This window comes from Sprattus sprattus (genome assembly GCF_963457725.1).
Source record: "Sprattus sprattus genome assembly, chromosome: 18".
NCBI classification, from domain to species: domain Eukaryota; kingdom Metazoa; phylum Chordata; class Actinopteri; order Clupeiformes; family Clupeidae; genus Sprattus; species Sprattus sprattus.
Window position 1 is genome coordinate 27,357,968 of NC_137916.1, and position 26,542 is coordinate 27,384,509.

General features: G+C 45.5%; 1 protein-coding gene across 1 annotated transcript; it reads right to left on the minus strand.

Annotated features, from left to right (window-relative positions):
- Positions 1–3,902: 3,902 nt before the first annotated feature.
- traf7 (TNF receptor-associated factor 7) lies at positions 3,903–18,634 on the minus strand. The gene is given in 23 exon segments (XM_080856750.1): positions 3,903–6,338; positions 6,690–6,809; positions 7,320–7,451; positions 7,989–8,108; positions 10,006–10,128; positions 11,206–11,240; positions 11,243–11,321; positions 11,517–11,556; positions 11,979–12,061; positions 12,336–12,379; positions 12,382–12,450; positions 12,453–12,461; positions 12,563–12,611; positions 12,840–12,913; positions 13,386–13,603; positions 14,430–14,564; positions 14,850–15,033; positions 15,393–15,426; positions 15,855–15,947; positions 16,077–16,193; positions 17,478–17,566; positions 18,192–18,249; positions 18,580–18,634. Coding segments are annotated over 22 exon segments (1,914 nt in total). The 5' UTR covers positions 18,244–18,249; positions 18,580–18,634; the 3' UTR covers positions 3,903–6,323.
- Between the last annotated feature and the right edge of the window lie 7,908 nt (positions 18,635–26,542).

A 26,542-nucleotide genomic window follows, 5' to 3' on the forward strand; every position in this document is an offset into this window, starting at 1 on the left:
TGTTTCTGAGATGTGGCAGAGCGAGCGTGGGTGCTTCCTTCCAGTATGAATGGATAAAGTGTAGTTCCCCATGCTCTGGATGGCTGTGGTGTGGTGTGGTGTGGTGTGGTCGAGTATGTATGGATATGGAGTAGTTGACCATGCTCTGGCTGGCTGTGGTGTGGTGTGGTGTGGTCGAGTATGTATGGATATGGAGTAGTTGACCATGCTCTGGCTGTGGTGTGGTGTGGTGTGGTCCAGTATGTATGGATATGGTTTAGTTGACCAGGGTGTGGTGTGGTGTCTCATCTGTGCTCATCCCTTGTTTTTCGTGGTCCTGGATCTCTGGAGAGGGAGAGGGGCTCAGGAGGCCGGAGTGGCGCCTGGGTGGCAGTGTTCATTTGAGTGGCTGCTCCTCCGCATTATGTCTCATACCATACCTTCACTGCTCTCTAACTCTCTCTTTCTTTCTCTCTCTCCCTCACCCATTCCTTTTCCTCTCTCTAACTCTGCCACTCTCTCTCTTTCTCTCCCTCCCTCGCCCATTCCTTTTCCTCTCTCTAACTCTCACACTCTCTCTCTTTCTCTCTTACCCACTCTTTCCTCTCTCTCTCGCTCTTACTCACTCTATCTTTCATTTTCCTCTCTCTAACTCTGCCACTCTCTTTTTCCATTTCCTATCTCTCTCTCACTCTTTCCTCTCCCACTCATTCCTCTCTCTCTCTCTCTCTCTCTCTCTCTCTCTCTCTCTCTCTCTCTCTCTCTCTCTATCTCTCTCTCTCTCTCTCTCTCTCTCCTCTCTCTCTCTCTCTCTCTCTCTCTCTCTCTCTCTCTCTCACTCTTGTCTATTTGTAAGCACGGCCATCATCGGTTGAGGCTGCAGCAGTAGCTCTATTGGAGCGGGACCAGAAGTGACAGTGTGAGAGAGAGAGAGAGAGCCAGGGACACTTTGGGAGCAGACAGGCGAAAAGATGGATGACTTGATGTCTGAGCGCCATCAGACTTAGCACTCTGGAGTTCTCAAGTCTTTTTTTTTTCCTTATCTTCTCAGGCCTCCCCCCCCCCCCCCCCCCCCCCCCCCTTTTTTTCAGATGAACTTGCTAACCCTTTCTTTTCATTACCTGAGAGTGACAGCATTAACAGATCTGTCTCTCTCTCTCTCTCTCTCTCTCTCTCTTTATTTCTTTCTCTCTCACTCTCTCGCCTGCCCTCCTTCACCTTCACACTTTTTCATAGTCTCTGAATGTCGTTATCTCATCGTCAGCAGAGCGCTCAAACTGCCTCATTATTTTTGCTAACCATCTCTGATGTTGCCATGACAATCACTGAGCTTATTATTATAATTGCCCCAGTGTCCATGAGATGTTCCTACGGCGACCGGTGTGTGATTAGAATAAAGAACAGGGCCCAGGGGAACAAGACGAGGCAAACATTTCCAAATCGTGAAAAAATAAATAATTGAAAATAAACCCACCACACAGGAGAATTCCCAGATGTCTACTCCAAGCATACTTGCAATAGTTCCAGCAATGCTTTTTTTTTTTTTAGTTAGCTAGGCTGAGAGAATGTTTGTGATATTTAAGTTATGTAAACATAAATTATATATTAATGATCAAAAAAACAAAGTATTTAATAATAATGTGCAGCATCCTGAAGGCAGATGTTGGGAGTGGAATGAACTAAATGAATTGTACTGTCAGATACTCCCTGTCCTGAAGTAAATTAATTGTACAAGAAAACACTTTTCTATTTTTTCCCTATTTTATTTTCTTGTTTTTGTGATCAAATATTCATGTAGTTTCATGACGATATGTTGTATATTATGCAATGTTAAGTTTTAAAAACATGTATGTGCCTTGCTTTGTGTTTATATTTGTGTTCATTGAAATGGTCGTCTCATAAGGGTCCATGAATAATGTACATACGTGCGTGTATAACAGGGCGAGGAACTGTTTTGGACATTTCTGTTCAGCTCGTCGACCACTTTTCTCACACGTGGTTCGACCAGCCCTGGGTCTGTTCTTGAGAGAAGGCTAATCAGTCAGAGCCTGGTGAGCAAGCTCTCCTCTCATCATGGTTTGTGCCCTAAACATGAAATGGACTTTGCCTTTTTTTTTTTTGTCTTGTTCATCCAACCATCACTGCTCTTCTGTCTTCAATTCTCCTGTATATATAGATGAATGTTTGTCACTGTGGAACCTCGTCCTTTTTTTATAGAAAAAAAAACAGAACAAATGCGTCTGTTCGTTCATTCCTCCGTTTCAGTCATTTTCTTATTGTCTATTTTTGTTCGTTTGTTCCCTTTGGAGACAACCTCTGGGGGAAGGAAAAATAATGAGAAAAAAAAAGAATGGAAACATTGAAAATTGTGGAAAAACAATGGTCAAAACTTGTTGTGGTGAGAGATATTGTTTGGTTAGTGAAAAGTTAAAAAAAAAAATTAAGCTGTTTCAATTTATCCTGTTTGCAGAGATGTACAAAAAAAAACGATTTTTTTTTTCTGCTCTGCTCATGTGCGCGGGCCGTTTATTGTGTTGACGTTCTGCCATTGACTTGTATGATCCCTACTGTGGCTGGCAATGGGAACAGTGGTGTGCTTGCAGTGACTGCATCAACAACCATCTGCTCTAAATAAATGTTATTTACGAACCCTTCGCTTACTGTGTCTTTCCTCAGAGTTCATTTAAGGGAAATGGGCTGCGATGTAGCCTATTTAGTTGCATTCTAATACACTAGAGTGCATTTCTGGTGGGGCTGTTTTGGGGGTTTGTAATATAAAGATCCCTATGAAGCCATAAAAAAAGGTTTATTTTTACAGTCTTGTAAATAGCTATTGTTTTCCACCCACTCTGTCTAATGGCCGAGTAGTTCTTCTTTGTTGTCAGCCTGTTTTTATTCAGTAGTAACCCACCATTCCGTACAGGCTCATGAAATGTCAGTCTCCATTAAGCAAGCACATAACAGCCTCACTTTAACTGCTCTAGGTCTTGTTTGTTGAGCCTACTTCAATTCCGAGTGACGAGGGTGATGACATTCAGGTAATGTAATGCTGAGACCATATTTGTCCTGCTGATGCCTGTAAGGGCAAAAACAGTTCCCTCTTGGCACACTAGGGGTCGCTGGGGTGCTGACGTCGTCATCATCTGGCTTCAAGTTTTTTTTTTTTTTTTTTTTTCCAACCTTGGTAGGGCGACAAGTCAAACAAGCTTATGTCCCTGAAATCAAACAGGTCACAGAAATCACAAAATGATCACAGTTCACCACTTCCAAAACGTATAATTTTTTGTTTTAATGGTAAAATCAGACTTGCATGTTCTCATTTAAGTTTTAATTTTTCAATTAGATTTTCTTGTCATATTTTTTTACACAAGTGATGTTTGTTTTTTCTCCTTCCTGGCGGTTAAAGATGAGAAAACCCAACCCTGAGCTCCAACATGTCCCAACCCAGAGCTCCAGCAGGTCCCAACCCTGAGCTCCAACATGTCCCAACCCAGAGCTCCAACATGTCCCCACCCAGAGCTCCAACAGGTCCCAACCCTGAGCTCCAACATGTCCCAACCCAGAGCTCCAACATGTCCCCACCCAGAGCTCCAACAGGTCCCCACCCAGAGCTCCAGCAGGTCCCCACCCAGAGCTCCAACATGTCCCCACCCAGAGCTCCAACATGTCCCCACCCAGAGCTCCAGCAGGTCCCCACCCAGAGCTCCAGCAGGTCCCAACCCAGAGCTCCAACATGTCCCCACCCAGAGCTCCAACATGTCCCCACCCAGAGCTCCAGCAGGTCCCCACCCAGAGCTCCAGCAGGTCCCCACCCAGAGCTCCAACATGTCCCCACCCAGAGCTCCAGCAGGTCCCCACCCAGAGCTCCAACATGTCCCCCACACCACACCGCACCCTTCCTCCGCCTCCTTCGATCCGCCGTGTGGGTCAGGAGAGGCCGCCGTAGCCGTCCGACTGAGCTGGTGCTCGAGGCCTGAGAGAGAGGAACCTGGCTGGATCGCATCATTGGCACAGCAAGAGCAAGTACACTTCGCAAATATTCCCATACAAGGCTGCGCTGCTCACCCCACCCCTGGGCACTCAGTCGAGGGCTTCCCGGGTTCCGGCATCATGCCTCAGGCATCTGGAAGGGTCTGGCTTGGCTCGAACCCGCTGCCACACCCACACCCACATCACTGCATCAGCCAGCTGCTGTCCCACGGCCTAGTCAACAGGGGTGCCCGGTCCCCCTCGCCTGTGCGCTTTGCCCCCGGCAGTGCAAACCCCCCGAGAACTAACCCCGTGGAGTGCCCTGCACATTCAAACCAACCTGTCACTAGTTCAGAGCATGTGAGGAGGAAGGAGTGTTAAATACACTGCTCTGCCAACAGGCTCTCCTAGGATGGGTTTGTTTTTTCCAGCACCATCAAAAGCCTTATTGCTGCAACTTTCTAACCCTAGGTTTACTAACTGTTGACTGAAGTGTTTTACAGCGAACATACGACATCTGTGGGACAACAAAAGACTTCCATTTTGTATCGTAGGAGACCTAAAGACTAAACCATCCACAGGGCGAAGAGGAGGACTCTGGCACCCCTAACCTGGTAGCACCGACAGCTACTCTCTAGTCTGTTGTCTTCACAGCAGGAGGCCATTTTGGTAAACCGTGGCACGAGTTGTGGCATGCGGGGAATGGTGCAGAGTACGGGAAGCTGTAGGACCTCGGACATGAAAGTACTGCATGATTCCATATACATCAATATATACATCTAGATGTGTGTTTGTGATGGAGAAGGCGGTTATGCAGTGAACGCACTTGAGAAAAAACGAGTTCTTAAAGGCTGAATGAAACGAAGCAGCAACGGCATCAGCAGTAGCACTGACTTCCCCGAGAAGCAGAAATGGCACTCAAGCTTCAGACGCTTGGCTGGCACTCGGAACTTAAAAAACACACAGCAGACATAAGCAATGTACATTTTGAAGGTGGCGAAAGCTTGGCACAGTGGTCACAGGAGGGGGTGGAGGGGTCACCTTAAATCAGAATTGCAATATATTTTTTGGCAAATTGTGAATGTCAGATTAAACCAATAGATGTACTCTAACATGAAGATGTGCAGTTTTTTAGTTTTTTTTTTAAAGCCAGTGATATTGATATTCTGAGGAACCCCAGAATTGCAATGTCATGATCTAACTGAATCTCTACTATTGATTTGAAAGGCCCCTGGTTCCCACCCCTTGTGATCACAGTGTTCAATCACAGCATGTGAGTGTCTTTTGGTGCACTGATGCAGAGAGAGGGGGAGGTTTGAGAATGTGTGTGTGTGTGTGTGTGTGTGTGTGTGTGTAGTTGTGGAACAGCCAAGGGGAATGTGTTGGTTGCAGGCACACATGAACAACAAAAAAAAAAAAACGAGAAAAAATAACTGCATTTCTAATCACAGCCAGTACCCCCCATCACAAGTCAACGGCAGCACTGCTCAGCACAGCGCAGCACAGACGACTGTTCCGGCAGCACCGGGGCTGAGAAGAATACTGCCATGGCAACCGCAAATGACGAACAGGCACTGGACTCTGCCCTCCTCCTCCCACAGCACCTAGAGAAGCACAGCCTCAGGCTCTGAACACTGCAAATATCAGCACTCAGTCCAAAGCCATGTGTCTCCAAGTCACTCACGCTCTCTCTCTCTCTCTCTATCTATCTATCTCTTCTCTCTATCTCTTATCTCCATCTCTCTATCTCTTCTCTCTATCTCTTATCTCCATCTCTCTCTCTTCTCTCTCTCTCTCTCTCTCTCTCTCTCTCTCTTAAGGTCCAGGTTAAAATTCATGTCTTTCTCATGAGCAAAAAAGTAAGGACTTATCTACACAAGCATTACAACACGATTCTTATGACATGATTCTGGCGTCGCGCCAATCCTTTAAAAAGACGTTTTGGTGACGAGAAGTTCAGTCCCACGCCCACAGGGCCACGCTGAGCGTCCACTGAGAGAACATGCGGTTAAGGCAAAACAGTCCAGCTTCGCTTCAGCTGTACCCATAATGCTTCGCTAATCAGACTTCCCATGATCCTCTGGGGCCCACGGAATTCCTTTTGGCATTCAAAAAAAGGACCTTGGGTTCAAGTTCATCTCTGGATCAGAAGAGTTCCGGAAGCTTTTGTCTTTGTTTTAAAAATCTCCTGCTCAAAAAAAACGTGTTTTCTCTGAAATATCACTTTAAAATCACACTGTAGGTCAACAGAGTGCATCTCAACTGGGTTTTTTGGAGTGTAACTTTGATCTTCGGGCTTCGGACTGAAGATACGTGAACCGTTGTCTGCTGGTAACCATTCGTCGTCTATGATACAGCATTGACGGGGATCTCCTTTAACAAGTCCACACCTGAGAAAACGGGAGAATGAGATGCTCAGCTTGGCTAAACAACTAAGCTAACAATGACTTCAACCTTAGGTGAAAGTTACATTGATGAAAATGTCAATAACAATCAAAATATCACATAATGGATATGTACATCAGTTCTTCATAGCGCCCTGTTAAACAGAGCTTGACTGCTAGATATACCATGTAGAGTATAGAGAAAGTTTTCTCCTACTGCTGACCTGACTAGTGTGAGAGTATTGATTTTAGTGTTTTCAGCAATAATTGAGAGCACAATCAGTTGTCACTCATTCCATTAACACGCTGGTACATCAGTTCTTCATAGCGCCCCCTTCTGGAGAGCCGGGCCCTTACCTTAACCGTGCTGTCCACGGCGCCAGAGAAGAGGCGTCCTCTGGACACGGCCAACGCCGTCACACTGCCCTGGTGCCTCAGCAGCGTCTGAGTGCAGATCATGTTGTCCATGCTCCACACCTATAGCACAGGCAGACACACGCAGACACACACACACACACACACACACACACACACACACACACACACACAGACACAGACCGACACAGACCGAGACAGACGAGACAGACAGAATTACAGCACAGGCAAAATATGATTTGACTACTAGACAATGACACTTCAGTCGACGATTATAGCATCCATGTTGTTACTGTCATCGTATCATATTTAGTGATAGTATTTAAAATCTATATTTAGTCACATTTTACCCTAGCTGCCCCTTAGGCTGACCCCATTAGTGGTGGCCATGCTCAATAAGCTCAGAACACAGAGGAGGAATGACCCTGCCAGCCTCCGTCCGACCACATAGCTGAGCTGTTCCCTGCCTAGGGCTGAGGCGGGCACTGAGGCTGGCACAGAGGCTGGGGCTGAGGCGGGCACAGAGGCTGGCACAGAGGCTGGCACAGAGGCTGGGGTTGGCACAGAGGCGGGCACTGATGCTGGCACTGAGGCTGTTCCAGGCATACTGACCCTGAGGGAGCGGTCATAGGAGGCACTGAACACTTTGGTCTGATCTGGCGTAGAGATGACGGCCAGGGCGTACACCGTCCCCACGTGCCCCGTCAACGTCCGCACCTGCTCCTTGGACTCAATGTCCCACACCTAAAACATGAGAGAGAGAGAGAGAGAGAGAGAGAATGAGAGTGAGAGAGGGAGAGAAAGAGAGAGAGAGAATGAGAGTGAGAGAGAGAGAGAGATAGATAGAGAGAGAGAGAGAGAAAGAGAGATAGAATGAGAGAGAGAGAGAAAATGAGAGTGAGAGGAAAAGAGAGATAGAATGAGAGAGAGAGAGAAAATGAGAGGGAAAGAGAGAGAGTTAATAAGAGGAGGAGAGAAGTTATGTAACGGTGACATTGGGCAAGTGGCCAGTTCCGTGTACGTATGGGCCAGTGCATTTGAATATATGAGTCATTGCTTAATGAACGCCTGCCACTAGAGTAGGTCTGAATCAAGTGAGATTAGCTGCCTATACAGCAGAGGTTCACTGCTTGCAAACTACCCTGTTATAAATATTCAGAGTGTGATGTTTGGAGAAAAAAAATAAGAAAATAATAGAGGATAAATAAGAGGCTAATGAAATTTCAAAATCATAGAAATTATCTTCTTGAAATATCTGTTGAACTTGCTAATGTTCCTTACGTGGATGAGGTTCTCGTAGGTGCCACACACGATGTGGTGGTTGGTCACGGCGATGGAGTAGACGCTGCCTCCTGATGTCTGCAGGACGTGGACACACTCCAGGGACCGGATGTCCCAGATCTAGAGGACGCAGACGGCGACAGGACAAATCACACAGTGGACTCGCAGTGTTGAATCAAAAAAATGAAAAGATTTGAGACGTACAGCATTGTCAGGATGCTATCAGTTAGTTATACTCATGGAGTGAGAGATAGAAGTCAATCAATCTGTACAATCAGACAATCTGTTAAACTGTGTACTAATAAATGCAGTGAGTTTCTTGTTATGAAATGGTCTGCTCGTTCAATGGGATTTTTTCCAAAAAGAAAAAATATATATGTTGTATCTACCATGTATCCCTGTTGTATATCCAAGTCTAATGTTTAAGTGTAAAGAGTCGCTTTTTCTGTCCTGATACTATTGATCCCAAGCAAATAAGACTCCAAGTCAACATCTCTGCACTTTATTCATTACCCCGGGCTTCTTTGTGCAGCTATAAAACATGGTGAAGTGTAAATATTTGGTTCAAATATTATGAGATGGGTGCAGCACACAAAATTAGCTCCTACCCCTCCAACATTCATGTAAGTGTGTGTAATATATATCAACAGAAACAGCAACACAGCAAAGTCAGTTTGCGAGACAGAACGAGTGTGCTTTTTCTCCCTGGCAGTAACAACAGGCGTGTCATAAGTGTGTGCCTTCTCTTTGACAGCCGCCATCATTCTAACCAGGGAGTTAGAGGACATACGCTCCAAGATAAGCACAGCCTAGCACGGCCGTATGTAAACTGTGAATGTAAACAGAGGGCGCTGTATACTGCCGGTTATGAAGAGAGCTGTGCTTAAGTGGAGCCCCCCCCCCCCCACACACACACACACACACACACACACACACACACACACACACACGGGTTCTTATCAGCTGTGTGAGGAGGAAAAAAAAAAAAACTTCGAGCTGCTTTGCCACAGCTGTAAGCCATCAACTCTATCTCTATAGCAACAGCAACAGCAGTGCAGCACTCCTCCACCAATGGAGTGAATGTAGCGAGTTTATGTCCCGCCCCTTACAGCGAACCAAGGAATGTACTGGGAAAGTGAGTGCATGTGTGTGGGAGTGGGAATGTGTGTGTGTGTGTGTGTGTGTGTGGCTTTCATCTCCACTTCACTCCACTGCAGAGAAAGGGAGGAGAGGAGAGAGGGAAGGGTCAGGCGCACAGTTTGCATTATCTTCTCATTAGTCTCCTACACACACACACACACACACACACACACACACACACACACACACACACACACACACACACAGAGTGGCAGTCTGCTTCCTGTCTCAGTGTCCCCGGAGCCTTAATTAGACGAGCTGGGATGACGAGAGTGGGGGCCCCTTTACCCACCCCACCCTCAGTGGCTCCGGGACGATTTCTTCCCGTCGTCTCTGTCTTGTCTGGCTTGCGACGGCCCAGGGCCAGTCCATCACAACAATTAATCCGCTTTTAGACAATTACCCACAACTATGCATACACAAATGAGAGAAGACAACGGCACTGAGTCTGTATGCGCCTCTGAAAAGGAATCCATTACCCACAAACTGATTAGTGTGTTGTGTGGTGTCTTGGGTTATGATGTATGTGTGTGTGTGTGTGTGTGTGTGTGGTGTCTTGGGTTCTGATGTGTGTTGTGTTGTGTCTTGGGTTCTGATGTGTGTGTTGTGTTGTGTCTTGGGTTCTGATGTGTGTGTGTGTGTGTGTGTGTGTGTGTGTGTGGTGTCTTGGGTTCTGATGTGTGTGTTGTGTTGTGGGTTCTGATGTGTGTGTTGTGTGTGTGTGTGTGTGTGTGTGTGTGTGGTGTCTTGGGTTCTGATGTGTGTGTTGTGTTGTGGGTTCTGATGTGTGTGTTGTGTGTGTGTGTGTATGTGGTGTCTTGGGTTCTGGTGTGTGTGTGTGTGTGTGTGTGTGTGTGTGAGTGTCTTGGGTTCTGACCTTGATGGTCTGGTAGGATCCACTGTACAGATGGTTCTGAGAGGCAACCAGTGCCCTGACCCAGTGATTCAGACCCGTCAGCTCCTTCTTCAGTTTGAGTTCTGTGCCTACAATATCCCATACCTGTGATGTCACACACACACACACACACAGACAGACAGACAGACAGACAGACAGACACGGACAGAGAGACAGACAGACAAACAGACAGACAGACAGACAGACATGGATTGAGACAGACAGAGAAACAAACATGGAGACAGACAGACAGACAGAGAGCGAGAGAGAGGGAGATATAGAGAGAGAGAGAGAAAAAAACAGATTGATTAACAGTTGACACATGGCATCTCTGAGACAACAACTGGCCTCTATGAAACAGGCCTCTATGAGGCAGCCTTGCAGTGAGGGGCAACTGAGAGGCAACAGAAAGAAGAGTGGTGCAATTCTAGGAGTTCGGAGCGAGTAGGAAAGTCCCTCCGAGATGAGATCACTGCTAACTGCCACCCCCTCCTCCCATTCTCCTCACCGTCGCCATGGTGACGAGAAGGACAGCATGTGCTGAGAGGTGGCGCAGCATTCAGCGGCCGATAAATTAAATTTCAAACCCCGCAGAGACGCTTCAGAGAGAGAGAGAGAGAGAGAGAGAGAGATGCAAGAGAGATGGATGGAGGGGGAGAGAGAGAGAGATAGAGAGACAGAGAGAGGGACAGAAAGAGAGAGAGGGACAGAAAGGGAAAGAGGGAGAGAGCAAGAGACTGAGGGAGGGAGAAAGAGGCATAGGAAATGACTGCAAGAAAGAAAAAAAGTACTGCTGGCCCCAAAGCACATTACAAACAGCCATGTTTCCACCACTTTTCTACAGCAAATTATGACAGAAAAACCATGCACATTATGCCCCTATGTGACTCCATCTAATTAGCTACAGTGACTCAGCTGGCAGTAATCTCCAGGTAGACTACTCCCCTTCGCAGAGAAAAATATATAAAATGTCTACCTTCTCCTAACTGCAAACAACTCGTCATTCAAATCAATCTTGTGGAGTAAGGACAAAGTAATCACTCTATGGATTCCCAATCAGCAGTAACAGAACAATGACAAGTGTGTGTGTGTGTGTGTGTGTGTGTGTGTGTGTGTGGTAACAGAACAATGACAAGCCCTACGAGTGCTGAGCGAGGGTGTACCAAGCACACTGCTGCTAACCTTAATGGCTTTAAGGGAGCCGCTGAAGAGCATGTGTGTGAGGAGACCAGTGTGCAGACGGGGTTGTCATGAGCCCGAATGGTGTTGACTTTCATTAGCGACTGGATGTCCCAAACCTATACACACACACACACAGACACACACACAGACACACACACACACACACACACACAAAGACACACACAGACATACAAAGGAACAACGCCAATGAGAGGGACAAAGTGAAACACAATGGTACATGGCTCCTAAAAGGATGCTCTGTGTGTGTGTGGTGAATAGCATGGAGTGAGTGAGATTTCTCCTGCTCTTACAATGATGGTGCAGTCTGCCGAGCCACTGTAGAGACGGTTCCTGTGAGAGAGAGAGAGAGAGAGAGAGAGAGAGAGAGAGAGAGAGAGAGAGAGAGAGAGAGAGAGAGAGAGAGAGAGAGAGAGAGAGAGAGAGAGAGAGAGAGAGAGAGAGAGAGAGAGAGAGAGAGAGAGAGAGAGAGAGAGAGAGAGAGAAAAGATGAGCGTGACGCATAGAACCATGGAAAACTGGGGGCTATTGTCCAGCAAAGCGATGGGGGGTAGGGGGTCAAGAGAGAGGACAGAGAGGGAGGGGAGGGAAGAAGGGGAGAGGCAGAGAGAGAGGACAGACAGAGAGAGAGAGAGAGAGAGAGAGAGAGGGAGGGAGGAAGGAAGGGGGAGAGGCAGAGAGGGAGGAAGGGAAAGAGGGTGGAGAGAGAGAGAGAGAGAGTGTGAGGGAAAGAGAGGGTGCATTTGACAACCTACCCCTGAATGCACAACGCCAGCACAATGCCATCGTGGCCCTCCAGAGTCTTCTGGCACTTGTACGTGGTGCAGGTATCCCACACCTGGCAGAGTGAGCAAGGAGGAGAAAGGGAGAGGGAATAAGAAGTAAGTGATGAGTATTGCAAGAGGAATATAGTATTAATAATAATAATAATAATAATAATAATAATATTTTTAATTGCACTTTTCATTCAAAATAATCTCAGAGTGCCTGTATATAAGAAACTAACTATAACAATACAATAAAAAATGAGTTAACATAAACATAAGAATAAGACCAGCAGAGACAGAGAAAAGCTGAGAGGAGAGAGGTAGACGCGACCGCGGCCCGTTCACCTTGATGGTTTTGTCGGACGAGCCGCTGAAGAGAAGGTCCCCGTGGAGTAGACGCACAGACACCACACGGGACCCTGGTGGCCCACAAACGTGCCTTTACACTTAAAGATCTGCGGGGGTCGTAGGCTGTGGGAACAGAGAGGCAGAATGGCCGACATTCAAGATCTCTTCGTCTTAAGAGAGAAAACTTACACAACACGCACAGGTGGATAGAAAGGGGTACTTACATCCCAGGATGCCCATGTTCAGCCTGGCATTTATGTGTGACAACTCATCCTACAGAAGACAAAACAGAGAGAAGGGAAATAATTAACAGTGTGATCAGGACCAAGTCTGGCGTGTTATATCCGTCTAGGGTCTAGTCAAACGGTTCCCACAAATGACAGCAGAAACATGTCCATTACGACTTGGCCATCAATAAAGAACTTGAACACAATTAAGAGAATACAGTTGGAACGGTGAGCCGATGTGAGCCGAAGTGAGCAGAAGTGAGATCGGACTAACGTTGAGCATGGAGGCGTCTCGGCGGAACTCCATCAGGTCCTCACTCAGCTTACTCTGGTTCTCATCCAGAACATCTGCCAGAAAAGAACATGACATCAATAGAACAAATACATTCTCAGTTACCTAAAGTATGACCACAGGCATAGTTTTGAAATGAGCTGAGTCACACCATTCTGGGTAAAAAAAAGGTATTAAGAAAAACTCCTCCAAGTAAGGACAATGGGCCTCATTCTCAGTTTTCTTCCTATCTTGTTCTTAACTGCCTCAGAATGAGGTACAATGACATCATCCATCAGAGAAACTGCTATGCATTGAAAATAAAGACAGTAGAGTTAAGGCCCTTGCTTGGTTCTGCGTTGAGCATGAATTGCTAGGTGCTTACACGTTTGCGTTGGGGGTGTTGCCAAGCAATTAGGCTTGTTTAAAATGGCGCAAGTCTAGAAAAAGGGACCGACACACGCAAGACGTGAAAGTCGCGCTTACGTCTCTGACAATAAATCAGCCTTAAGCGATGTTTAGAGGCTGGTCCACCACGACAACACTCACCAAACTTGAGCTCCAGGTTCTTCTCCAGCTGGTCGAGCTTCTCGGAGAGCTTCCCCAGCATGGAGCGCAGGAAGGAGATGTCCTGGTCCTTCTGGGCCAGCGTCACCTGCATCTCGTGGAAGCGGTCGTCCGTCTGCTGCAGGAACTCTTTCATGCCCTCGAATTTGCACACCTCCAGGTGGGTCTCATACGTGTCCTGGTTTCCTATGAAGGTGCACCTACATGGAGATGGAACAAGGAACACGGTCAGAAGACTGGCGGTTAGAGGGGCACTGTGGCGCAAAGCAGTATCCCCGACCACACTCGGGCTTGACGCCCATGGAGGACACAGGTTCGAATCCGGCCCCCCGATGTAATTTCTCCTGTCCACTCCCCACCTCATCTCCCTCTCATTTCCTGTCCCACTCTTCACTGCACTATCGATTAAAAGGCAAAAAAAGCCCAAAAATAAATCTTTAAAAAAAAAAGAAGACTGGCGGTGAGAAGAAAAGCCTATTAGTGCTTTTAGTCAACAGCTATGCCAACATTTGCTTTTAATGAGCTACAATCATTACTTATTGGAGTCTGCACACAAAAAGCTCGACGGTCCACCAACAGTACCGGCTATACTAATGAAGTTATAAATGGCTATAAGAGGAGATGAATGAGGATTCTACTATTGATATGTTCAATTAACAAAGTGCCTTCACCAGTTCAGCGCCAACTTACAGGGTGAATCAATACCACTGCCCTCTACAGACGCTGCCCATTCACCCGACTATGTACAGACTGTTCTTTCATAATGGTACTGCATGTTAAAGTCAGTGTGGGGATGGAAGTCTGCCGTCAAGAGGAGTCACATCAGAGCATTATGGTGCCATGCTGTGTGAATAAAACGAATGACTGCTTGCCCCCCCCCCCCCCCCCCCCCCCCCTCCATCCAACACTGATTTGCACAAAACCAATAGCTTAAAAAACAAGAATCCACAGGGGCTTGGCGAAAAAAACTTGTATCTGAGACCAAGAATAGAAATTGTACAGTGTCGTTGCCATGGTTGCACTTACCCATATTTGGAGTGGGGGCACTTGATGTGCTCACATTCCTTCAGGTGAGCCTCCAGGTTCATGGTGAGCAGCGGTGGGCAGTTGGGGTTGTTTGGGCAGCGCACCGGACGATAGTCACAGCTGACCTCATGTTCTCTGCCGAGGCACAGAACGAAAACAACAAGGCCATCATTTTGCCGTTTTGATGAATTCACCTTAAATATGCTCACGACACTAATAAGCTTCACGGCTTCTAAACAAGCAAGACGGAGGGGACTAACTGCATATGCTGCTGCTGGCGCACACACACACGCTGGCGCACACACGCTGGTGCACACACACACACACACACACACACACGCTGGCGCGAACACACACACACACACACACACACACACACACACACACACGGCTGAGTCAGCAAGGTTTCAGCAGACTCACTTCCTGCTAGTGAGTTTGTTGGTGAAGGGACAGCCCAGAGGGTCCACTTCAAAGGCACCAGGTTTGCCTGCCGCCGCCGGGAGACATCCGTACTTGCAGTGGATGAAGAGCTCGCCGATCTGCTCGGCCACGGCGATGTTGTTCACCACCACCGTCAGCTTGGAGTTGTCTACAGGACACTTCTCTGTAGAGAGAGAGAGAGGGAGAGAGGGAGAGAGCGAAAGAGAGAGAGCGAGAGAGCGAGAGCGAGAGAGAGCGAGCAAGAGTTCATAGATCTAAAGTGACAGCATCAACTCAAATATAAGAGACAGAAGACAGAAAAGAGGAACTATGATGATCTATGTGTTTAGATAACTCTCCTCTGAGAGGAAATATGCACATCCTCTCCGACACAGCTCTGCGTGGAGGAACAGAATTAACTGGAACCACTCGACCGAGTCACTGGTGGTTGTACGTGCTAAACATGTCATCCTGTATGTACGTAAGTTTACACTTCACCTGTGTGAAGACAAATATGTTTGTCGCTAATCGTAAATACTGTACCTGAAGTCAAGGCACATCGCCTGCAAAACGTGTGCTGTAGAGAGACAGAAGGAGAAGGGAATTGGGAAAGACACATTGGGGTGGTGAGGAGGGGGGGGAGACATGACAGGACAAAGAGAGACAGACAGACAGAGAGAGAGAGAGAGAGAGAGAGAGAGACAAAAAGAGACACGTGAGTGTTAATTAAATGGCAAACGTAACCAGTCTGTCCGAGCGAGCGCTTCTATCGAGTGGTTTTTTCCAGTCGGAGCGAGATGGCCCCCTGTAAATGAGGCAAGCGTTCCCAACACAGCACGGACAGGAAATCAATATGTGGCGCCGATCCCAAACACATGACAAGTGGCGCTTCCTCAAGCCCACCATGCCCACAGAGAGAGAGAGAGAGAGAGAGAGAGAGAGAGAGAGAGAGAGAGAGAGAGAGAGAGAGAGAGAGAGAGAGATAGAAGCTGATTGTCGACTTACCCCACAAGTGGTGATGACTGGGTCCTTGAACACGCTACAGCACAGCTGGCAGCACAGCTTCACTGAAGGCTGCTCGGCAAACACCTGAGGCTCCTGGAGGAAGGAAAGAGAGAGATAGAGCGAGATGAAACAACTATAAAAAAAGAGAGAGAGACAGAGAAAGAATCCCAAAGGAGAGAGAGACAGAGCAGCTCTAGACTGAGTGACTGGGGCGAGACTCACCGTGTCCTCCTCTTCCTCGTGGAGGGAAAACGTGGAGCGGAGGGACATGTTGGACTCGGAGTGCAGGGAGCGGATAGAGATGGCCGAGTCGGAGCGGCGAGGAGTGCTGATGGGGGGCTGGAGAGGAGAGGGAGAACACAACAGAGCTCAGCACTGACACTGAGAAACAACACTTACACTGAGGAAGAGCACAGACACTAAAGAGCAGCACTGTCACTGAGGAACAACACTTACACTGAGGAACAACACTGAGGAACAACACTTACACTGAGGAAGAGCACTGACACTAAAGAGCAGCACTGTCACTGAGGAACAACACTTACACTGAGGAACAACACTGACACTGAGGAACTACACTTACACTGAGGAAGAGCACTGACACTAAAGAGCAGCACTGTCACTGAGGAAGAGCAGCACTGACACTAGACAGCAGCTCAGACACAGAGCTCAGCACTGACACTGAGGAAGAGTAATGACACTAAAGAGCAGCACTGTCACTGAGGAAGAGCAGCACTGACACTAGACAGCAGCTCAGTCACAGTGGCAGCACTGACACTAAAGAGCAGCACTGTCACTGAGGAAGAGCAGCACTGACACTAGACAGCAGCTCAGACACAGAGCTCAGCACTTACACTGAGGAAGAGTAATGACACTAAAGAGCAGCACTGTCACTGAGGAAGAGCAGCACTGTCACTGAGGAAGAGCAGCACTGACACTAAAGAGCAGCTCAGACACAGAGCTCAGCACAGACACTGAGGAAGAGCAGCACCAGCCAGCCGCTCTGTTGTCCTACTACAGAATAATGGTGCCACGCTGCCATCATTCATTAAGTCATCAGGCTCAGCCTGTGCAACACTACTTGGGTTATACTACAGACGATCCATCTTCTTTTACATATAAACATCAGGTCGGTCATCTAGCGTAATTAGATGCTATAGACTCCAGTGTTCAGTGTCAGCCTTTGAAGCTAATAGCATATGACATTGAAAGCCTTAGAACATTATTCTGTCTGAAACATCAGTGATATATTTACCATGACACACAAACTAGGCAGACAGATACTAGGCTGCAGACGGTTTAAGAAATGCCCTCAAATAATGGCAGACTGTTGATTCTGCCTCTTCCAGCCAAAAAGCTCTCCGCACTGATGAGTGTGCCAGTCAGACAACACAGCAATGCATCCACAGAACTAACAGCTATAGGAGAGCCAGCCACGCCAACAGCTGTCCAATCAGAAACAACAGATGTAAACGCTCCGTTGAACCACAAAGGTAACTAAATACGGTGCCTACACACAATTCCACACTTACAGATTAAAAATGGAACTAAGAATAAAAAGAATAAAACGAAGATTAAAACGAAGAATAAAAAACAGAGGCATCATAGTGGCCTGTTGGTTACCATGTCATCATCGTCACGGGGAGAGTAGGTCAAAGTGCTCGAGGATGACGGGGTTCTGCGGTGCTGTTTGTAATTGTTGGACGTCTCCGCTGCAAAACAGACGACAGCAACATTTTAACACTCAGCCTTATGGCTTCAGGGTGAGGCAATAAAAACACACGCGAGGTAGTGTCACTGAAAGACACGCTTCCCCTTAGGTCTGCAAGCACACATCCTCTTGAGTCAGGTGCAACCGCTGGCCGTGCCAGACCGGTGCTCTCGCCACAGGATGTGTCTGAACCCGCGTGGTCCTCTGGGCCTTGGCTCGCCACGCTACCTGTGCTCTGGGCCCTGACCTGGGCGAGAGCAGGCGGCCTGCTCGACAGGCGCCAGCTGTGCCCCTCGTTCCTGCCGGACTTCTCTCCTGACCAGCTGCACGGAGCACCCAGTTGGCAGGTTTCTCTCGGCGGTGGGGCGGTGGTCCTCTTTTTCGCTGGGTCTCAAAAGTCTAACTGGAACTTCACTGAACGTGAGGTGGCGCAGCCAAGTTTTGCTTAATGTCTGTGCACTCTGGGCTTTCTTTTCTGTTTAATCGACCCCTCGTAAACCTCGTACAACATTGGGCTCAACAGGGAATAATTCTATCTACTCCGAAACAACTAATATCAAATGCCAAGAAGCCTACTAGGCTATGTGATTTGTTTTATGTATAATACCACTGGTAAAACATCTCACCTTTTGCAACTGGCGGGACTGCTGAAAACGTTGGGCCGAAAGTAGCCTCCATTCTGTTCTGTTGTGTACAAAAACAGGCAGGTTTTCAGTGAGTTCCTCGGATCGTCAACAAGGCAGCAAATTTAGTTTGATTCGGCTCATTGTCTCCCAAGAGTGCCTTGTCGGACTGCAATGTATTTTCAGCCTCAACCATAAAAGCATTACACCGAGTCATCAGTAAACACCTTTGCCCACAGCAATTTACAACCTAATGCAACAAGTGCACGCTTTGGGCTCAGTGCGTGGTTGAAACCATCGCATTTTTTTTACTGCCGCTATAAACTCTCAGTTAAGTGACGACATGAGTAAGAGGAAGGCAGTAATTGTGGGCGCGATTCGTCTGCCTTACCCCGTTGATGTCGTCGGTTGAGGAAATGTTGACGATGGCGGCGGCCGCCGCTTCTGCTGCTGCAGCACCTCCTCACAAAGGATTGTAACGTGTCGACTTATTCAAGCTCGTAACCCAGAACGGCCTCGGGAAACTGAACTTTGGCAGCCTGGGGAATGATCCAAGCAGACGGTCTTGAAGACAGGCGTACAACATCTAGAGGTGCTAACACTGCTAAAGCTAAAGGGCCCCTAACCCTTGGGCCCCAAGTCATTGCACTGTCACTGCCCGCCACATGCTTAGCACGGATAATATATCATTACAGTATATGGTCCTTCATTAAAACAGTTCACAGTGACTCGCACTGATACAAGCTTATATGGTGTGGAGGACTGATTTTTCAACTGTCAACTGGGTTAAACACACACGACATAATGATGCATGTAACATGTATTAACACAGAACAAGACCTTTCTGTGGGATACCATACATCTTAATATGTGAAAAACTAAAATAGGTAGAGGCTGAGGTTGAGGCTGAGTTTACAGCCTCAATATAGTCAGGACCTGCCATTTAGCCATATGTTAGAAGGGATAGCTAGCCTCTTTATTAATACAGTGGACAAGCGCCTAACATGAACCAATCCAAATAATGGATTGATACATAGCCAATCGTAAAGCCGTATTTGATCCTGAGAGTTTTTGTGTTTTTAACAAGAGCTCTAGCTAATCATATTATTCAAAAAAATAACTGATCAAATATTTCAATTTATCTGATTAAACGAAAATGATTGACTGTTCATATGTAATAGGCCTAAGAGCTTTCAAGAAAAGCTAGGCAACAGCTGAACGCCATCCCTTTTTTGAAAATTAAAAACGATATGAGTATCTCAGCTCTGTGGTGTTGGTGTTGGTGTGGGGGGGGGGGGGGGGGGGGGCAATAAAAATAACAGTTTTTGTGCTGCCCTTTAGTAAGTTTCCCAAAAAGCAAATCCCCAAATGTCTTAAACTGCCTGTGTGTGATAACTGATTACAGCTCTCCAGTACCACAACCTGTGTGTAATACCACTTACACTACTATAAACTATTTGAACATGAAATTTTGTGTATATGAGATCATGAGAACATTTACAACTGAAAGGGGTCACACCTTGAGAACATAACCCACAAGTTGCCTAACAGAAAAGTAGCCAAATCACAGGTGGTTGCATTTTTATTCATATGAACGTAGCTGTCCACAGTAATGTGTTCTAAGTGGTTGGAATTAGGCTGCATCAGATAATGCAAGTTTTATAGACAATAGTGGACTTTGTATAGATATTAGTGCACATAGAAAAGCTACTACTACTTTCTTGTTAAAATTTAATTAAAAACTTTTACTAACACAAACATTTACACCTAAACACACTGACAGGAATACAAAAATAAGAAGCTTCAAGGCGTTAGATACAAGCCTCTTTCCATGAAGTTGCTCAGGATCTGCTTATACTAGTTCTTCCAAATGATGTAAACAGAAAGGCATGCAGGTCAGGTCATTTTGGGAACCGTTGCTTTCAACCAATGAGACTTCAAGAAATGTAATCCTTTTTCTACGTCATTACTTTTGTCTCAATTCCCGTCAGACGGGCTTCAGCGGGGGCGGAGGACTTTGAGATTTGATGGGGCAAGTAACCCAGCCAAAATAGCTAGATAAGCTATACTAAATGAAAAAGTGGCGAATATCCAGCAGAAGACCGCAGAGCATACCCACCTAATATGTCCCAGTTAATATAACCAATGCATTTTAATAAAAGGAGACTAAATGCAAACGATCCCTCAAGTTTCCTTTAGTCAACAAAAGGTACTGAATCTTAAAAATAGTTAACTAAAAGTTGGATGTCCTTAACTAGAGCAGGGGCTACGGGCTAACAAGCTAGTAAACATGAATCAAACTCTAAACGACACGACGAGCCGAACAAGCTAAACATCCCTGTCTTGGCATGATACGAAGTCATGGACATACAATACATCATACAATCATTTCAGAGTGTAGTTAGTTGCAAGTGTAGTTAAGAGTAAAGTTAGCCAACGTTAAATGTAGGGTTAGTGTAGGAACAAGACAAGCTAGCAAGCTAACGCTGGCGTTACATGGAATATTTGTAATGCCAATGCTCTGTTCAACCATCTGCGAGTCTCAACTACAATTAGCGAATGAAGTTAACTGCAGTAAAGAATAACTAGTCAACTTGTATTACTTCAACTCGACACTGCTCTTGATTGGTATAAAAAGGATGGCGCAATGACCATGAAGAAAAGTAGCTATGGCGTGACTGCAACCGTTCCTCAACCACACTATGTACTTCTTAGTTTTGATAAAGATGTCAGTCTACGGTGAAACAAGCATGTTCGGTATCTTTGCTGTCTGCTTTGCGTGCAGAGTACAAAGTTGAAATCGACAAAAACGGCTCTCTGCTAGCTAGTTTGCTTTAACGGTACGTTAGTTAACGTTGTCAGGAAGCTAACGTTACCTTGCTATCACAAACTAGCGTTTACCTCTAGATACATTGCACATGCACTAGAATATTGACAGATTCTTGAGCCATCCATACAGAAACTCTTGTCGTACAACGATAACCATTGTATACAATGCCGTAATCGAAATATTGGTAACGATCATGGAGAAAATAAATCTCACCATTGATGCTACACCACGATCTGCAGATGAAATTCTCATCTTCCTCTCTCTCTGCCAGACTCCTCAAACAACAAACCCGGACTTCTGTGAGTTGTAGTACGCCACCTCCAGACGCCATATTGGTCAATGCACAACATTTTACACTGGACTACAAATCCCCACGAACCATGTCGGTAGGTTTCTTCAATGTGTCCATCATTGGTTAGTTTGGCGACATTCCGCCCATTTTGCAAAGCTCCATTGGTGAATTCCAGCAGCAATCTGTGAACATCACAACATCCTTACCCACGATGATTGTTCACAGATGTGCCTGCTTCTCACATCCACAGAACAACCTCCCTCCAAGCGGCTGCCATAGGCACGTGTTTGATGGTGTGATCGCATAAACGTGCTGGGAATGTGAGGAGTAGAGGTGCAGAGGCAAATTGGTTCTTGAACCCGTGAGCATTACTTATAAATGATTTATCAAAATAGGTCCCATCACTAAATTATCCAGTACATCAAAATTATGACTTTAGAATCCATTCCGTTATTTAAGATACGATTGATGTGCTTTTGCACATTTTGTATATAATTCACTTGGAGGAAACAGCCAATTGAATTAATAAAACGATACTGCAAGCTCTTCTGTTATCCCTTAATGCCTTACACCTAGACCTGTTTATATCGACTGGCAGGTGCCAGTGACAGGCGTATGCAAATGAAAGGGACGCGTAGATCCACTTAAGCCGGGCCGATGTGTCCAGGATTCCACCATTTTATGTTACTGTAGCCTAATAGTTACAACCACAGAAATGTCTTTACTACGGCCATGGTTCTTTTCCTACCAGAAGAGGGTGCTGTTTGTCCAGTCATACTTAATCGTCATCACAATCACAACGTTAAACTATTAAGTCAGTCAGCGACCCTCTTACAAGGTCCCAATTATTTCTCTCTCTTTTTTTCTAATCCATCTTTTTTTTTTTTTGAAGGTGTGTCTTCAGAAACTCTCATAGGTCCCAAGCAATTAACCTATTAAGGGTCAGTCAGTTTCACGTCACGTGGAAAAGGAGTATTTAGTCTTTTAGTGGATGAAACACCGAAGACCAGGACACAGACTAGTTCTGATGGGATAGACAGACATATTAGGACAAGTGCATGTCAGGGAAAACCATTGTAATCAGTGTCTATACCCACCTCATGAATGCAGTGGGTCCACACAACCACTGGTGATTTATTCGCGAGAATGTGATGAAGCCAGAAGAGTTTAGGGGAAAATAACCCAAGAAAGGAGAGAATTACTAGAATTAGAATTATTAAAGGAGAGTTTTTTTTATTAATATAACATTCTTTCTGTTGGTCATGTGTTCCCGGTTCAAGATTCCAGTTTGAAGCAAAGCCTCAGTCTTGGTCAGTGAACAGGAAGGGATGTATGATTTGACATGCATTCACTCTGTGATGGAGCCGCTCCATTAGCTACTCTTAGACTCAAGGCTGGACCACTTAAGGACAGCTTAAGTGCTGCAATATGATAAAATATAAAATGTCTTGTGTGGTCTGAAAAGGGGGGGAGGGGTATCCATTCAGTTGTCGAATCCATTAGGGGTAGCCATTGGCCATTGCATTTGCTCTTTGTATGAAGCATCTGAACTTCTGAAGGCAAGCACGGTTTGCCCTGGTGTGTGTCATGGAAGCATGTGCCCTCAGGCCCTTGAGTAGTAAAAATGGTCACAGTCGTTTGTGCAGGGGGGGCCTTGACTTCCATTAACTCTTGCCCTGGCCCTTTCTTTAACACTCATTTGACCCTGCAGCCACTGAAATGTCAAGAGAGCCAGCCGAAGGCTTGTCCTAATAATAAGTAAGTGAAGTCAGCCTTATTCACTACTTCCATTTTCTTCCTCTATAGTCTCACCATTTTTAGCTCTGCAGTACCGTTCATCCACACAAAAGCAAAAGCGCTCAAATGCAAAATAAAAAAGGAGAGAAGAGTAGATGGTGTGAAACTGTGTTTTCATAGTGAAATTCAAAGTAGAAGATCTGTTTATACTAAGTAGGTAGTATGAATAAAAATGGCATAGTGTGAAGTGTGTTGCAAGGTGAAAGGAACAGTCAGTTAGAAGATCAGTTCAAGGATATGATGCCTTTTAATAGTTTTATAATAAAATCAATGTTTTGATGAAGATTATGTTTTCCTATTGTGCAGTCTACATACTGTATATTGATGGCCCTCATAATGCTCTCAGACTAATTGTAAATCTGGAAACCTTTTAATGTTTTTGAAAACAAAGAATCCTTACTGCTCCTTTAACAGGATGGCTCCGGTTTCTAGATGTCTAGACAAGGCAATCTTGTGTATCCAAGATTTAGAAAGTGCAAACTGTGCAATAGGATGTATTGGATGTATCCTCTACAGAAGAAATACTGAAGTGGTTCAACCCATCCCACACGGTGTACATGGGTTTATGTAATAATATTGAAGCAGATTATTTGTTTTTAACAATTTTACACTTTTTGAGGTATGGTTTCATAGGCAACTAGTTTTGGTACCATCCTCAAATTCATGTTTATAGCATATGGTCATGTGAAGGACAGATAAACACCTGCCTTTCCAACAAGCCATCCAGGATATGCACTATGTTCTGTGCCTGTGTCTGGAACATCCTGCAAAAATAGAAGAAAAGCTTTCACAGCATGACATTGTCAGGTATACTGCCAAAAGACCCCAGTTAGAGTGTTGGCAAGCTTCTATCAGCAAACTGCGCTGTTGGTAGTGTTTGCAAGGTTTTTGCATGCCTTTTATGTGGTTAGCATGCTAGTTTTGGAACAGAACTACTTATTGCTGCTTTAACATCTAATGCTATCAAAATCTTTAATGTAAGGTCAGTTATCAGCTCTGACAAGATAGCTAATCCCATGGCCGCATACAGCTAAAAGGTTGAAAATATACATCTAGTGTGGCCTAATCTGCTTAGGGCTTTGCTAGATGGATACAGACTCATAGGCTCAGGTTTTGCATCTGTATATAAACCACTCACTGTATGGTTGTACAATGCAAGTTGACATTTTTTTTTTATTTACTTACTCTAGGATACACTTTTACGATGTAGACGCCCCTTCTTTATCAGCTTTCATCTAGTATAAGATGATTTCTATTTTTAAAACCAGCTAATTCTAATTTAGCTGAAGACCAGCCTTGCGTCACAGAGACACTCATGCATATCACCAGGGGAACGTGTAGACACACAGAGAGGTAAAGCCTGATTTCAAGTCGCCAGTGGACCCCGGGCTCGCTGGCTCATGTCACACCTCTTAATGGTCTTCTGTAGGTGCGACATCAGATGAGACTGACGTGAGTGGTAGTGAGAGTGAGAGTGGAGTGAGATGGACAAGTGACAGATATCCTGGTATCAGTAAACGGCCGGGGCGTGGACAGGCCCTTACAGTGGAAGGATCAAAAAGACGTCCCAGTCATAGGGGGGAATTATCTTCCACTGCGTGTGTGTGTCTCCGAGTGTGTTTAGGTGTGTGTGTGTGTGTGTGTGTGTGTGTGTGTGTGTGTGTGTGTGTGTGTGTGTCCGAGTGTGTTTAGGTGTGGAGGGATGATCACATTCATAAATGTATAAAAAGTACAATAGGCATCTGCATAGATGAATTTGCTTAGTCTGGAAGCATGTGCAAACTTGCTTTTGGAGCACAGTTGAAAATACATGAGCAACTTTAACAAACAGGGCCAGTGTAGGTCGCCACCTCCACCCCTAACAGTGCAAGGCTCAAATAAACATCTAATCTTCCATTGTGTGTGTGTGTGTGTGTGTGTGTGTGTGTGTGTGTGTGTGTGTGTGTGTGTGTGTGTGTGTGTGTGTGTGTGTGTGTGTGTGTGTGTGTGTGCGAGTGAGTTTGTTTAGGTGTGGAGGGAGGGTCACAGATGTATAAACAGTACAATAGGCATCTGCATAGTTTGCTGAGTCTGGAAGCATGTGCAAATACAAGAGCAACGTTAACAAACACGGCCAGTATAGGGTGCCGCCTCCGTCCCCTTCTATAAACATACACTATGTATAGGGGTATTAGTCTATCCTTCCCTTCAAAATTAATATTCCTCCAAATCCAGTAATAACGAAGTCTAAGTTGTTGAAACCATGGTTCAAAGGTTTAATGCATTTTGTGTAATAACTTATAGATATAATATTATTAATTAGTAAGCGGTAATATTTTCACACCACAGTTTATAATTTTGTTGGCATATAATAAGGAAGTTATTATTTAGCCTACCTTTTCTTTAGACATAGTAATTTGATAGTCAAACCAGTAATCAAATAACTACAAATACGTTTTGAATGAAGGAGAGTTAGGTGCAGTGTGACTCTGATATACCCATTGAACATATAAGGCCTACACTTCTAAAGCTACATCTAAAGCTTTAAGCTTTCTCTGCCGCAAGCCGCAATGGAAACTTATATGAATATAAAATGCTTCAGGGAACGATTGAATTGCATGTATTGCTCTTACCGTTGACAAGCCAGTGAATAATTTATAGCCTATAGAAAACATGACTTCAGTGCAACATCTCTTTTTGCCCTTCGTTCGGTCATTGAAAATATGTAATTCAAACATATTGTAGTGTTGAGATCAACCCAATATAGTCCATGTGTGCCCTCTGTTTTGGACGTCTGTTGAGACAGAGGGCTTGCCGTACATTTTGGGTAAGGCCTATGTCAGAGTGTTGATGAATATCAATGTATAGTCTACATACAGCAATTTTTCCATTATTGTATTCTAATGTATGCAATCCGATTTAGGACCAAACAATGGATTTGCAACGATAACAATCGAAAGCTTTATGTTTGTCCTAAATAGAGCAGAAACTGAAATGAAATTAAATGAGATGGAAAAGCCTTTTAAGATTGATCGGTACGCTTTTACACTGCACACCACTTGCACTATTCTGATGGATAGATGATATCTGTAGCAAGAGGAATCATTCTCTAAATCAAATATAATTCGCTATAAACACAAGCACACCCGAGTAGGTCTGCTCTCCCCACCTATAGGCTCTTCGCACTCTATGTTAATTCGCGCACACACATGCTCATGTTCGTAGGAGGACCAGAGACTGAGCAGCGCTCTCTCACTCTGTAGGGCTGTGCTATCACTGCCATAGACACCACTTCTACAGCATCACTTACCGGCACTGCAGCTGTTAGCAGACGTGGACTTTTGAGGGAAAGAGATTTTTTACCACCAAATTGATTTCATAGACAAGACATATCGGGAACTACTGCGGGACTCGTAACGGTTCATTTCGCAAGACATTTTTATTTATACAGGAAGC